At 59.3% G+C, this 15,590-nt stretch overlaps 1 protein-coding gene across 2 annotated transcripts in view; it reads right to left on the bottom strand.

The window, feature by feature from the left end:
* The window catches only part of tonsl (tonsoku-like, DNA repair protein), a 195,341-nt gene extending 180,193 nt beyond the window's left edge, over nt 1–15,148 (bottom strand). The window contains exon 1 of one of the 2 annotated variants that reach the window (XM_085987264.1): nt 15,041–15,148. In XM_085987264.1, coding sequence (XP_085843390.1) covers nt 15,041–15,065 — 25 coding nt within the window. In that variant the 5' untranslated portion in view covers nt 15,066–15,148. Of the gene's footprint in view, nt 1–15,019 lie in introns of both variants that reach the window. The other variant, XM_085987263.1, reaches the window with a different exon arrangement.
* Between the last annotated feature and the right edge of the window lie 442 nt (nt 15,149–15,590).

Genomic DNA, 15,590 nt, shown 5'->3' with positions numbered 1-15,590 from the left:
GCTCTCAAGTCCTTGAATCCCTCCAATCAGGTTTCCGCCCTTGCCACAGTACCGAAACGGCTCTCATCAAAGTTACAAATGACATCCTTTGTGACTGTGACAAAGGTAAACTATTCCTCCTCGTCCTTCTCGACCTGACTACAGCCTTTGACACAGTTGACCACTCCATCCTCCTCCAACGCCTCTCCACCATCGTCCAGCTGGGTGGGACTGCACTCGCCTGGTTCTATTCTTATCTATCTAATCGTAGCCAGAGAATCACCTGCAACGACTTCTCTTCCCGCTCCCGCATCGTTACCTCTGGTGTCCCCCAGTGATCTATCCTCGGCCTCCTCCTATTTCTCATCTACATGCTGCCCCTCGGCGACATCATCCGAAAACACAGCGTCAGCTTCCACATGTACGCTGACGACACCCAGCTCTACCTCACCACCACTTCTCTCGACCCCTCCACGGTCTCTAAATTGTCAGACTGCTCCAATTCTGGATGAGCAGAAATTTCCTCCAACTAAATATTGGGAAGACCGAAGCCATTGTCCTTGGTCCCCACCACAGACTCCGTCCCTCTCCCTGGCAACTGTCTGATGCGGAACAAGACCATTCAGAACCATGGTGTCGTATTTGGCCCAGAGATGAGCTTCCGACCACATATCTGCACCATCACCAAGACTGCCGACGGAAAATTACCAGACTCCGCCCCTGCCTCAGCTCATCCGCTGCTGAAACCCTCCCCCATGCCTTTGTTTCCCCGAGACTTGACGATTCCAACATTCTCCTGGCCGGCCTCCCACTTTCTACCCGCTGTAAACTTGAGCTCGTCCAAAGCTCGGCTGCCCCGTGTCCTGACTCACACCCAGTCCCGTTCACCCATCACCCACTGTGCTCACTGCTCCGTGTCCTGACTCACACCCAGTCCCGTTCACCCATCACCCACTGTGCTCACTGCCCCGTGTCCTAACTCACACCCAGTCCCGTTCACCCATCACCCCCTGTGCTCACTGCCCCGTGTCCTAACTCACACCCAGTCCCGTTCACCCATCACCCCCTGTGCTCACTGCCCCGTGTCCTAACTCACACCCTGTCCCGTTCACCCATCACCCCCTGTGCTCACTGCCCCGTGTCCTAACTCACACCCAGTCCCGTTCATCCATCACCCCCTGTGCTCACTGCCCTGTGTCCTAACTCACACCCAGTCCCGTTCTCCCATCACCCCCTGTGCTCACTGCCCCGTGTCCTAACTCGCACCCAGTCCCGTTCACCCATCACCCCCTGTGCTCACTGCCCCGTGTCCTAACTCACACCCAGTCCCGTTCACCCATCACCCCCTGTGCTCACTGCCCCGTGTCCTAACTCACACCCAGTCCCGTTCACCCATCACCCCCTGTGCTCACTGCCTCGTGTCCTAACTCGCACCCAGTCCCGTTCACCCATCACCCCCGGTGCTCACTGCCCCGTGTCCTAACTCACACCCAGTCCCGTTCACCCATCACCCCCTGTGCTCACTGCCCCGTGTCCTAACTCACACCCAGTCCCGTTCACCCATCACCCCCTGTGCTCACTGCCCCGTGTCCTAACTCACACCCAGTCCCCTTCACCCATCACCCCCTGTGCTCACTGCCCCGTGTCCTAACTCGCACCCAGTCCCGTTCACCCATCACCCCCTGTGCTCACTGCCCCGTGTCCTAACTCACACCCAGTCCCGTTCACCCATCACCCCCTGTGCTCACTGCCCCGTGTCCTAACTCGCACCCAGTCCCGTTCACCCATCACCCCCGGTGCTCACTGCCCCGTGTCCTAACTCACACCCAGTCCCGTTCACCCATCACCCCCTGTGCTCACTGCCCCGTGTCCTAACTCACACCCAGTCCCGTTCACCCATCACCCCCTGTGCTCACTGCCCCGTGTCCTAACTCACACCCAGTCCCGTTCACCCATCACCCTCTGTGCTCACTGCCCCGTGTCCGAACTCACACCCAGTCCCGTTCACCCATCACCCCCTGTGCTCACTGCCCCGTGTCCTAACTCACACCCAGTCCCGTTCACCCATCACCCCCTGTGCTCACTGCCCCGTGTCCTAACTCACACCCAGTCCCGTTCACCCATCACCCCCTGTGCTCACTGCCCCGTGTCCTAACTCACACCCAGTCCCGTTCACCCATCACCCTCTGTGCTCACTGCCCCGTGTCCTAACTCACACCCAGTCCCGTTCACCCATCACCCCCTGTGCTCACTGCCCCGTGTCCTAACTCACACCCAGTCCCGTTCACCCATCACCCACTGTGCTCACTGCCCCGTGTCCTAACTCACACCCAGTCCCGTTCACCCATCACCCCCTGTGCTCACTGCCCCGTGTCCTGACTCGCACCCAGTCCCGTTCACCCATCACCCCCTGTGCTCACTGCCCCGTGTCCTAACTCGCACCCAGTCCCGTTCACCCATCACCCCCTGTGCTCACTGCCCCGTGTCCTAACTCACACCCAGTCCCGTTCACCCATCACCCCCTGTGCTCACTGCCCCGTGTCCTAACTCGCAACCAGTCCCGTTCACCCATCACCCCCTGTGCTCACTGCCCCGTGTCCTAACTCGCACCCAGTCCCGTTCACCCATCACCCCCTGTGCTCACTGCCCCGTGTCCTAACTCGCACCCAGTTCCGTTCATCCATCACCCCCTGTGCTCACTGCCCCGTGTCCTAACTCGCACCCAGTCCCGTTCACCTATCACCCCCTGTGCTCACTGCCCCGTGTCCTAACTCACACCCAGTCCCGTTCACCCATCACCCTGTGCTCACTGCCCCGTGTCCTGACTCACACCCAGTCCCGTTCACCCATCACCCCCTGTGCTCACTGCTCCGTGTCCTAACTCGCACCCAGTCCCGTTCACCCATCACCCCGTGCTCACTGCCCCATGTCCTAACTCACACCCAGTCCCGTTCACCCATCACCCCCTGTGCTCAGTGCCCTGTGTCCTAACTCACACCCAGTCCCGTTCACCCATCACCCCCTGTGCTCACTGCCCCGTGCCCTAACTCACACCCAGTCCCGTTCACCCATCACCCGTGTTCACTGCCCCGTGTCCTAACTCACACCCAGTCCCGTTCGCCCATCACCCCCTGTGCTCACTGCCCCGTGTCCTAACTCGCACCCAGTCCCGTTCACCCATCACCCCGTGCTCACTGCCCCGTGTCCTAACTCACACCCAGTCCCGTTCACCCAGCACCCCGTGCTCACTGCCCCGTGTCCTGACTCACACCCAGTCCCGTTCGCCCATCACCCCCTGTGCTCACTGCCCCGTGTCCTAACTCGCACCCAGTCCCGTTCACCCATCACCCCCTGTGCTCACTGCCCCGTGTCCTAACTCACACCCAGTCCCGTTCACCCATCACCCCCTGTGCTCACTGCCCCGTGTCCTAACTCACACCCAGTCCCGTTCACCCAGCACCCCCTGTGCTCACTGCCCCGTGTCCTAACTCAGACCCAGTCCCGTTCACCCATCACCCCCTGTGCTCACTGCCCCGTGTCCTAACTCGCACCCAGTCCCGTTCACCCATCACCCCCTGTGCTCACTGCCCCGTGTCCTAACTCACACCCAGTCCCGTTCACCCATCACTCCCTGTGCTCACTGCCCCGTGTCCTGACTCACACCCAGTCCCGTTCACCCATCACCCCGTGCTCACTGCCCCGTGTCCAAACTCGCACCCAGTCCCGTTCACCCATCACCCCCTGTGCTCACTGCCCCGTGTCCTAACTCACACCCAGTCCCGTTCGCCCATCACCCCCTGTGCTCACTGCCCCGTGTCCTAACTCACACCCAGTCCCGTTCACCCATCACCCTCTGTGCTCACTGCCCCGTGTCCTAACTCACACCCAGTCCCGTTCACCCATCACCCCCTGTGCTCACTGCCCCGTGTCCTAACTCACACCCAGTCCCGTTCACCCATCACCCACTGTGCTCACTGCCCCGTGTCCTAACTCACACCCAGTCCCGTTCACCCATCACCCCCTGTGCTCACTGCCCCGTGTCCTGACTCGCACCCAGTCCCGTTCACCCATCACCCCCTGTGCTCACTGCCCCGTGTCCTAACTCACACCCAGTCCCGTTCACCCATCAACCCCTGTGCTCACTGCCCCGTGTCCTAACTCACACCCAGTCCCGTTCGCCCATCACCCCTTGTGCTCACTGCCCCGTGTCCTAACTCGCACCCAGTCCCGTTCACCCATCACCCCCTGTGCTCACTGCCCCGTGTCCTAACTCGCACCCAGTCCCGTTCACCCATCACCCCGTGCTCACTGCCCCGTGTCCTAACTCACACCCAGTCCCGTTCACCCAGCACCCCCTGTGCTCACTGCCCCGTGTCCGAACTCACACCCAGTCCCGTTCGCCCATCACCCCCTGTGCTCACTGCCCCGTGTCCTAACTCGCACGCAGTCCCGTTCACCCATCACCCCGTGCTCACTGCCCCGTGTCCTAACTCACACCCAGTCCCGTTCACCCATCACCCCCTGTGCTCAGTGCCCTGTGTCCAAACTCACACCCAGTCCCGTTCACCCATCACCCCCTGTGCTCACTGCCCCGTGTCCTAACTCGCACCCAGTCCCGTTCACCCATCACCCTGTGCTCACTGCCCCGTGTCCTAACTCACACCCAGTCCCGTTCACCCATCACACCCTGTGCTCACTGCCCCGTGTCCTAACTCGCAACCAGTCCCGTTCACCCATCACCCCGTGCTCACTGCCCCGTGTCCTAACTCACACCCAGTCCCGTTCACCCATCACCCCGTGCTCACTGCCCCGTGTCCTAACTCGCACCCAGTCCCGTTCTCCCATCACCCACTGTGTTCACTGCCCCGTGTCCTAACTCGCACCCAGTCCCGTTCACCCATCACCCCCTGTGCTCACTGCCCCGTGTCCTAACTCACACCCAGTCCCGTTCACCCATCACCCCCTGTGCTCACTGCCCCGTGTCCTAACTCGCACCCAGTCCCGTTCGCCCATCACCCCGTGCTCACTGCCCAGTGTCCTAACTCGCACCCAATCCCGTTCACCTATCACCCCGTGCTCACTGCCCCGTGTCCTAACTCACACCCAGTCCCGTTCACCCATCACCCCCTGTGCTCGCTGCCCCGTGTCCTGACTCACACCCAGTCCCGTTCACCCAGCACCCCGTGCTCACTGCCCCGTGTCCTGACTCACACCCAGTCCCGTTCACCCAGCACCCCCTGTGCTCACTGCCCCATGTCCTAACTCACACCCAGTCCCGTTCACCCATCACCCCGTGCTCACTGCGGCGTGTCCTAACTCACACCCAGTCCCGTTCACCCATCACCCCCTGTGCTCACTGCCCCGTGTCCTAACTCACACCCAGTCCCGTTCACCCATCACCCCTGTGCTCACTGCCCCGTGTCCTGACTCGCACCCAGTCCCGTTCACCCATCGCCCCCTGTGCTCACTGCCCCGTGTCCTAACTCACACCCAGTCCCGTTCACCCATCACCTCCTGTGCTCACTGCCCCGTGTCCTAACTCACACCCAGTCCCGTTCACCCATCACCCCCTGTGCTCACTGCCCCGTGTCCTAACTCACACCCAGTCCCGTTCAGCCATCACCCCGTGCTCACTGCCCCGTGTCCTAACTCACACCCAGTCCCGTTCACCCATCACCCCGTGCTCACTGCCCCGTGTCCTAACTCACACCAAGTCCCGTTCACCCATCACCCCCTGTGCTCACTGCCCCGTGTCCTAACTCACACCAAGTCCCGTTCACCCATCACCCCCTGTGCTCACTGCCCCGTGTCCTAACTCACACCCAGTCCCGTTCACCCATCACCCCCTGTGCTCACTGCCCCATGTCCTAACTCAGACCCAGTCCCGTTCACCCATCACCCCCTGTGCTCACTGCCCCGTGTCTTAACTCGCACCCAGTCCCGTTCACCCATCACCCCCTGTGCTCACTGCCCCGTGTCCTAACTCACACCCAGTCCCGTTCACCCATCACCCCCTGTGCTCACTGCCCCGTGTCCTAACTCACGCCCAGTCCCGTTCGCCCATCACCCCCTGTGCTCACTGCCCAGTGTCCTAACTCACACCCAGTCCCGTTCACCCATCACCCCCTGTGCTCACTGCCCCGTGTCCTAACTCGCACCCAGTCCCGTTCACCCATCACCCACTGTGCTCGCTGCCCCGTGTCCTAACTCACACCCAGTCCCGTTCACCCATCACCCCGTGCTCACTGCCCCGTGTCCTAACTCACACCCAGTCCCGTTCACCCATCACCCCCTGTGCTCACTACCCCGTGTCCTAACTCGCACCCAGTCCCGTTCACCCATCACCCCCTGTGCTCACTGCCCCGTGTCCTAACTCACACCCAGTCCCGTTCACCCATCACCCCCTGTGCTCACTGCCCCCGTGTCCTAACTCGCACCCAGTCCCGTTCACCCATCACCCCGTGCTCACTGCCCCGTGTCCTAACTCACACCCAGTCCCGTTCACCCATCACCCACTGTGCTCGCTGCCCCGTGTCCTAACTCACACCCAGTCCCGTTCACCCATCACCTCCTGTGCTCACTGCCCCGTGTCCTAACTCACACCCAGTCCCGTTCACCCATCACCCCCTGTGCTCACTGCCCCGTGTCCTAACTCACACCCAGTCCCGTTCAGCCATCACCCCCTGTGCTCACTGCCCCGTGTCCTAACTCACACCCAGTCCCTTTCACCCATCACCCCCTGTGCTCACTGCCCCGTGTCCTAACTCACACCCAGTCCCGTTCACCCATCACCCCCTGTGCTCACTGCCCCATGTCCTAACTCAGACCCAGTCCCGTTCACCCATCACCCCGTGCTCACTGCCCCGTGTCTTAACTCGCACCCAGTCCCGTTCACCCATCACCCCGTGCTCACTGCCCCGTGTCCTAACTCACACCCAGTCCCGTTCACCCATCACCCCCTGTGCTCACTGCCCCATGTCCTAACTCACACCCAGTCCCGTTCACCCATCACCCCCTGTGCTCACTGCCCCGTGTCTTAACTCGCACCCAGTCCCGTTCACCCATCAACCCCTGTGCTCACTGCCCCGTGTCCTAACTCACACCCAGTCCCGTTCACCCATCACCTCCTGTGCTCACTGCCCCGTGTCCTAACTCACGCCCAGTCCCGTTCGCCCATCACCCCCTGTGCTCACTGCCCAGTGTCCTAACTCACACCCAGTCCCGTTCACCCATCACCCCCTGTGCTCACTGCCCCGTGTCCTAACTCGCACCGAGTCCCGTTCACCCATCACCCACTGTGCTCGCTGCCCCGTGTCCTAACTCACACCCAGTCCCGTTCACCCATCACCCCGTGCTCACTGCCCCGTGTCCTAACTCACACCCAGTCCCGTTCACCCATCACCCCCTGTGCTCACTACCCCGTGTCCTAACTCGCACCCAGTCCCGTTCACCCATCACCCCCTGTGCTCACTGCCCCATGTCCTAACTCACACCCAGTCCCGTTCACCCATCACCCCCTGTGCTCACTGCCCCCGTGTCCTAACTCGCACCCAGTCCCGTTCACCCATCACCCCGTGCTCACTGCCCCGTGTCCTAACTCACACCCAGTCCCGTTCACCCATCACCCACTGTGCTCGCTGCCCCGTGTCCTAACTCACACCCAGTCCCGTTCACCCATCACCCCGTGCTCACTGCCCCCGTGTCCTAACTCGCACCCAGTCCCGTTCACCCATCACCCCGTGCTCACTGCCCCGTGTCCGAACTCACACCCAGTCCCGTTCACCCATCACCCACTGTGCTCGCTGCCCCGTGTCCTAACTCGCACCCAGTCCTGTTCACCCATCACCCCCTGTGCTCACTGCCCCGTGTCCTAACTCACACCCAGTCCCGTTCACCCATCACCCCGTGCTCACTGCCCCGTGTCCTAACTCACACCCAGTCCCGTTCACCCATCACCCCGTGCTCACTGCCCCGTGTCCTAACTCACGCCCAGTCCCGTTCACCCATCACCCCCGTGCTCACTGCCCAGTGTCCTAACTCACACCCAGTCCCGTTCACCCATCACCCCGTGCTCACTGCCCCGTGTCCTAACTCGCACCGAGTCCCGTTCACCCATCACCCCGTGCTCACTGCCCCGTGTCCTAACTCACACCCAGTCCCGTTCACCCATCACCCCCTGTGCTCACTACCCCATGTCCTAACTCGCACCCAGTCCCATTCACCCATCACCCCCTGTGCTCACTGCCCCGTGTCCTAACTCACACCCAGTCCCGTTCACCCATCACCCCGTGCTCACTGCCCCGTGTTCCAACTCACACCCAGTCCCATTCACCCGTCACCCCCTGTGCTCACTGCCCCGTGTCCTAACTTGCACCGAGTCCCGTTCACCCATCACCCCCTGTGCTTGCTGCCCCGTGTCCTAACTCACACCCAGTCCCGTTCACCCATCACCCCCTGTGCTCACTGCCCCGTGTCCTAACTCACACCCAGTCCCGTTCACCCATCACCCCCTGTGCTCACTGCCCCGTGTCCTAACTCACACCCAGTCCCGTTCACCCATCACCCCCTGTGCTCACTGCCCCGTGTCCTAACTCACACCCAGTCCCGTTCACCCATCACCCCGTGCTGACTGCCCCGTGTCCTAACTCTCACCCAGTCCCGTTCACCCATCACCCCCTGTGCTCACTGCCCCGTGTCCTAACTCACACCCAGTCCCGATCATCCATCACCCCTGTGCTAACTGCCCCGTGTCCTAACTCACACCCAGTCCCGTTCACCCATCACCCCCTGTGCTCACTGCCCCGTGTCCTAACTCACACCCAGTCCCGATCATCCATCACTCCTGTGCTCACTGCCCCGTGTCCTAGCTCACACCCAGTCCCGTTCACCCATCAACCCCTGTGCTCACTGCCCCGTGTCCTAACTCGCACCCAGTCCCGTTCACCCATCACCCCGTGCTCACTGCCCCGTGTCCTAACTCGCACCCAGTCCCGTTCACCCATCACCCCCTGTGCTCGCTGCCCCGTGTCCTAACTCACACCCAGTCCCGTTCACCCATCACCCCCTGTGCTCACTGCCCCGTGTCCTAACTCACACCCAGTCCCGTTCACCCATCACCCCCTGTGCTCACTGCCCCGTGTCCTAACTCACACCCAGTCTCGTTCACCCATCACCCCCTGTGCTCACTGCCCCGTGTCCTAACTCGCACCCAGTCCCGTTCACCCATCACCCCCTGTGCTCACTGCCCCGTGTCCTAACTCACACCCAGTCTCGTTCACCCATCACCCCCTGTGCTCACTGCCCCGTGTCCTAACTCGCACCGAGTCCCGTTCACCCATCACCCCCTGTGCTCGCTGACCTACATTTGCTCCCGGTCCAGCAACATCACTATTTTAAATTTGCCATCCTTTTCAAATCCCTCACTCCTCCCAATCTCTGTAATCTCCTCCAGCCCCACAACCAACCCCCGCCTCACCCCCCGAGATCTCTGCGCTCCTCCAATTCTGCCCTCTTGGGCAGCCCCGATTTTAAATCGCTCCACCATTGGCAGCCGTGCCTTCAGCTGCCTGGGCCCTAAGATTGCAATTCTGTCCTTAAACGGCTCCGCCTCTCTCTCCTCCTTTAAGACGCTCCCTAAAACCGTCCTCTTTGACCAAGCCTGCCCCAATATCTCCTTATGTGGCTCAGTGTCAAATTTTTATTGAAAATGCTCTTGTTAAGCACCTTGGGATGTTTTACTGCGTTATTGGGAGAAGGGGAAGTGCAACGAGACCTTGTGCACCAGTCGCTGAAGCATGCAGGTGCAGCAGGCGGTTCAGAAGGCAAATGGTATGTTGGCCTTCGTAGCGAGAGGATTCGAGTACAGGAACAAGGATGTCTTGCTGCAGTTGTACAGGGCCTTGGTGAGACCGCACCTTGACTATTGTGTGCAGTTTTGGTCGCCTTATCTGAGGAAGGATGTTCTTGCCATGGAGGGAGTGCAGCGAAGATTCACCAGACTGACACCTGGGATGGCAGGAATGATGTATGAGGAGAGATTGGGTCAATTGGGCTTATACTCGCTGGAGTTTAGAAGATTGAGAGGGGATCTCATTGAAACTTATAAAATTCTGACAGGACTGGACAGACTAGATGCAGGAAGGATGTTCCCGATGGTCGGGGAGTCCAGAACCAGGGGTCACAGTCTAAGGATAAGGGGTAGGCCATTTAGGACAGAGATGAGGTGGAATTTCTTCACCCAGAGAGTGGTGAACCTGTGGAATTCTCTACTGCAGAAGGCAGTAGAGGCCAATTCATTAAATATATTTAAGAAGGAGTTGGATATATTTCTTAAGGCTAAAATGATCAAGGGGTATGGGGAGAAAGCAGGGACAGGGTACTGAAATTGGATGATCAGCCATGATCGCATTGAATGGCGGAGCAGGCTCGAGGGGCCGAATGGCCAACTCCTGCTCCTATCGTCTATGTTTAAAGGCGCTATATAAATGTAAGTTGTTGTGATCCAACGGAGTGGCTTGCTGGGCCACTTCAAAGGGCAGTTCAGAGTCAACCACATTGGTGTGGGACTGGAGTCACATATAGGCCAGACCGGGTAAGGACGGCAGATTTCCTTCCCTAAAGGACATTAGTGAACCAGATGGGTTTTTACAACAATCCGGTAGTTTCATGGTCCCCATTACTGATACTAGCTCTTGATGTCAGGATAATGAATGCAAATTCACAACTTTTCTGGATTACTCGTCCAGACATCTGGATTAACAGACCAGCAACATAACCACCGCACCACAACTGTGACTTAAACAGTGCCCTGTTCAAATTCATCAGTATTTCTTTCAGCTTCTGCTCAATGTCCCGATATATTAAAACAATACACACGTGGTCTCATCCCCAGAAAGGGTTTCAGTAGGTAGCACACTCGCCTCCGAGTCAGAAGGTCGTGGGTTCAAGTCCCATTCCAGGAGCTTGAGCACATAAATCTGGGCTGACACTCCCAGTGCGGAACTGAGGGAGCGCTGCACTATCGGAGGGGCAGTACTGAGGGAGCGCTGCACTGTCGGAGGGGCAGTACTGAGGGAGCGCTGCACTGTCGGAGGGGCAGTACTGAGGGATCGCTGCACTGTCGGAGGGGCAGTACTGAGGGAGCGCTGCACTGTCAGAGGGGCAGTACTGAGGGAGCGCTGCACTGTCGGAAGGGCAGTACTGAGGGAGTGCTGCACTGTCGGAGGGGCAGTACTGAGGGAGCGCAGCACTGTCGGAGGGGCAGTACTGAGGGAGCGCTGCACTGTCGGAGGGGCAGTACTGAGGGAGCGCTGCACTGTCGGAGGGGCAGTACTGAGGGATCGCTGCACTGTCGGAGGGGCAGTACTGAGGGAGCGCTGCACTGTCGGAGGGGCAGTACTGAGGGATCGCTGCACTGTCGGAGGGGCAGTACTGAGGGAGCGCTGCACTGTCAGAGGGGCAGTACTGAGGGAGCGCTGCACTGTCGGAAGGGCAGTACTGAGGGAGCGCAGCACTGTCGGAGGGGCAGTACTGAGGGAGCGCTGCACTGTCGGAGGGGCAGTATTGAGGGAGCGCAGCACTGTCGGAGGGGCAGTACTGAGGGAGCGCTGCACTGTCGGAGGGGCAGTATTGAGGGAGCGCCGCACTGTCGGAGGGGCGGTACCGAGGGAGCGCCGCACTGTCGGAGGGGCAGTACTGAGGGAGCGCTGCACTGTCGGAGGGGCAGTACTGAGGGAGCGCCGCACTGTCGGAGGGGCAGTACTGAGGGAGCGCTGCACTGTCGGAGGGGCAGTACTGAGGGAGCGCTGCACTGTCGGAGGGGCAGTACTGAGGGATCGCTGCACTGTCGGAGGGGCAGTACTGAGGGAGCGCTGCACTGTCAGAGGGGCAGTACTGAGGGAGCGCTGCACTGTCGGAAGGGCAGTACTGAGGGAGTGCTGCACTGTCGGAGGGGCAGTACTGAGGGAGCGCTGCACTGTCGGAGGGGCAGTACTGAGGGAGCGCTGCACTGTCGGAGGGGCAGTACTGAGGGAGCGCTGCACTGTCAGAGGGGCAGTACTGAGGGAGTGCTGCATTGTCGGAGGGGCAGTACTGAGGGAGCGCAGCACTGTCGGAGGGGCAGTACTGAGGGAGCGCTGCACTGTCGGAGGGGCAGTATTGAGGGAGCGCCGCACTGTCGGAGGGGCAGTACCGAGGGAGCGCCGCACTGTCGGAGGGGCAGTACTGAGGGAGCGCCGCACTGTCAGAGGGGCAGTACTGAGGGAGCGCTGCACTGTCGGAGGGGCAGTACTGAGGGAGCGCTGCACTGTCAGAGGGGCAGTACTGAGGGAGCGCCGCACTGTCGGAGGGGCAGTACTGAGGGAGCGCTGCACTGTCGGAGGGGCAGTACTGAGGGAGCGCTGCACAGTCGGAGGGGCAGTACTGATGGAGCGCTGCACTGTCGGAGGGGCAGTACTGAGGGAGCGCTGCACTGTCAGAGGGGCAGTACTGAGGGAGCGCTGCACTGTCGGAAGGGCAGTACTGAGGGAGTGCTGCACTGTCGGAGGGGCAGTACTGAGGGAGCGCCGCACTGTCGGAGGGGCAGTACTGAGGGAGCGCTGCACTGTCGGAGGGGCAGTACTGAGGGAGCGCCGCACTGTCGGAGGGTCAGTACTGAGGGAGTGCTGCACTGTCGAAGGTGACGTCTTTCGGAAGAGATGTTAAAACCGAGGCCCCGTCTTTTCTCTGAGGTGGACGTAAAAGATCTCATGACATTATTTAGAAGAAGAATTATTCCTGGTGTCCCTGGGCCAATATTTATCCCTCAATCAACATCATAAAAAAAATTATCTGGTCATTATCACATTGCTGTTTAGGAACACAGGAGCAGGAGGAGGCCATTGAGCCCCTCCAGCCTGTTCCACCATTCAATCAGATCATGGCTGATCTGTGACCTAACTCCATATATCCGCATTTGGCCCACATCCCTTAATACCTTTGGTTAACAAAAATCTATCAATCTCCAATTTAAAATTAACAACTGATCTAGCATCAATTGCCGTTTGCGAAAGAGAGTTCCAAATTTCTACCACCCTTTGTGTGTAGAAGTGTTTCCTAATTTCACTCCTGAAACGTCTGGCTCTAATTTTTAGACTCTGCCCCCTAGTCTGAGAATCCCCAACCAGCGGAAATAGTTTCTCTCTATCTACCCTATCAGATCCCTTTAATATCTTGTCAGAACTTGCTGTGGGAGCTTGCTGTGTGCAAATTGGCTGCTGCCTGTCCTACATTACAACAGTGACTACACTGCACTTTATTGGCTGGAAAGCACTTTGAGGCGTCCTGAGGCTGTGACAGGAGCTATAGAAATTTAAGCGCAGGAGATGCAACACCTGCCCTTTTACCTCCTCCCTCCCACTGTCCAGGGCCCCAAACACCCCTTCCAGGTGAAACAGCGATTTACTTGTACTTCTTGCAATTTAGTACACTGTATTCGCTGCTCACTGTGGTCTCCTCTACATTGGGTGACCACTTTGCGGAACGCCTCCATTCAGTCCGTAAGGGTGACCCCGAGCTTCCGGTCGCCTGTCACTTTAATTCTCTGCTCCACTCCCACTCTGACCTCTCGGTCCTCGGCCTCTTACACTGTTCCAATGAAGCTCAATATAAGCTCGAGGAACAGCACCTCATCTTTCGATTGTGCACTCTGGGCTCAACATCGAGTTCAACAATTTCAGATCATAACCTCGGCCCCTATGTTTTCTTTATTCTCTCACAGGGCAGCTGTTGATCATTCTGCCATTCCCAATTACACCTCCTCTCGAGTCATCTTTTGTTTCTTAACCTGTCCCATTACCAACTCCTATTGCCTCGCACCATCATCCCTTTTGTCTCTTCATCTCTCCTGCCTTCCACCCTATCACAGACCTTCCCTTTTGTTCTTTCCTCCCCTCCCCCCTTTCCCTGCCCCTACCCTTGCTTAAAAATCTGTTCCATCTCCAGCTTTTCCCAGCTCTGACGAAAGGCCATCGATCTGAAACGTTAACTCTGTTTCTCTCTCCACAGACGCTGCCTGACCTGCGGAGTGTCTCCAGCATTTCCTGTTGTGGTTATAGAAATGCAAGTTTGTCTTTATGTCCTTAATGCAGTGTGTGGCAGCCCTAGAATCATAGACATTTACAGCACAGGAGGCCATTCGGCCCATCGTGTCCGTGCCGGCCGACAGAGCGCTCCACCTAATCCTACTTTCCAGCTCTTGGTCCGTAGCCCTGTAGGTTTCGGCACTTCAAGTGCACATCCAAGTACTTTTTAAATGTGATGAGGGTTTCTGCCTCTCCCACTCTTTCAGGCAGTGAGTTCTAGACCCCCACCACCCTCTGGGTGAAGAAATTTCCCCTCAACTCCCCTCTAATCCTTCTACCAATTACTTTAAATCTGTGCCCCCTGGTTTTTGACCCTAAGGTAAATAGGTCCTTTCTAGCCACTTTATCTATGCCCTCAGCTTACAGACCCAGCCTATCCAATCTTTCCTCATAGCGAAGATTCTCTACTCCTGGCAACATCCTCATAAATCTCCTCTGCACCCTCTCTAGTGCAATCACATCCTTCCTGTAATGCGGTGACCAGAACTGCACGCAGTACTCTAGCTGCGGTCTAACTAGTGTTTTATACAGTTGAAGCTCTTATATTCTATGCCTCGGCTAATAATGACAAGTATCCCGTATGCAGGAATTATCTAGCTGTCCTGCTACCTTCAGGGGTCTGTGGACATGCACTACACGGTCCCTGGGTGCCACACTGGGGGCAGTCCAGGGCTTCCTCATCTCAGGCCATTGCTGCCCTGGGGCCAAGCTGGGTGGCACTCTGACCCCTGGGGGTTGGAGGTCACTGGTCACGTTGGGGTCAAGCCTGGTCTCCAGGGCAGCAGCTCATCATGGCGGCCCGGCCCGGCCCGGGGTCCGCTCCCCGCTCCGGCCGGCAGGGCAGAGCAGAGCAGCGCCGCTCCGGGCCGGCGGACGGGAAGGTAAGCCAGAGATTGCCGTATCCCCCGCTCCACACCCACCGATCGATCGATCCCACTCACGTTTGGCCTCCCGGGAGCCGCTCATTGTCGGCGGCCGGGCCCCGCAGCCCACGCTCCGCTCACCGCCCCCGCGCCCATTGGCTGCCGGCTCACCATCCCCATTGGCCGTCGCCTCACCATCCCCGCGATTCCATTGGCAGCCGCCTCGCCATCCCCGCGATTCCATTGGCCGCCGCCGCCTCACCATCCCCGCGATTCCATTGGCCGGCGCCTCACCATCCCCATTGGCCATCGCCTCACCATCGCCGCGATTCCATTGGCCGGCGTCTCACCATCCCCATTGGCTGCCGCCTCACCATCCCTGTGATTCCATTGGCCTCCGCCTCACCATCCCCATGATTCCATTGGCCGCCGCCTCACCATCCCCGTGATTCCATTGGCCTTCGCTCCCCCTCCCGCCGCCCCCCCAATCCGGCCGCGCCCCCCTCGCTGCGTGCAGTTTGATTGGATGCAAATGAGACCGGGCTGCCCGCACCGCGCCCCCCCCCCGCTCTCATTGGCTGGAGGCTCACAGCCCGGCGATTCCAATTGGCCGATTGCCCCGCAGATG

The sequence above is a fragment of the Somniosus microcephalus genome, chromosome 5 (genome assembly GCF_052327205.1).
Source record: "Somniosus microcephalus isolate GS21.2 chromosome 5, FLI_Smic_1.0, whole genome shotgun sequence".
Classification (NCBI taxonomy): Eukaryota; Metazoa; Chordata; class Chondrichthyes; order Squaliformes; family Somniosidae; genus Somniosus; species Somniosus microcephalus.
The sequence above is the reverse complement of the archived record's forward strand: the minus strand, read 5'-3'. Positions and strand labels throughout refer to the sequence as shown.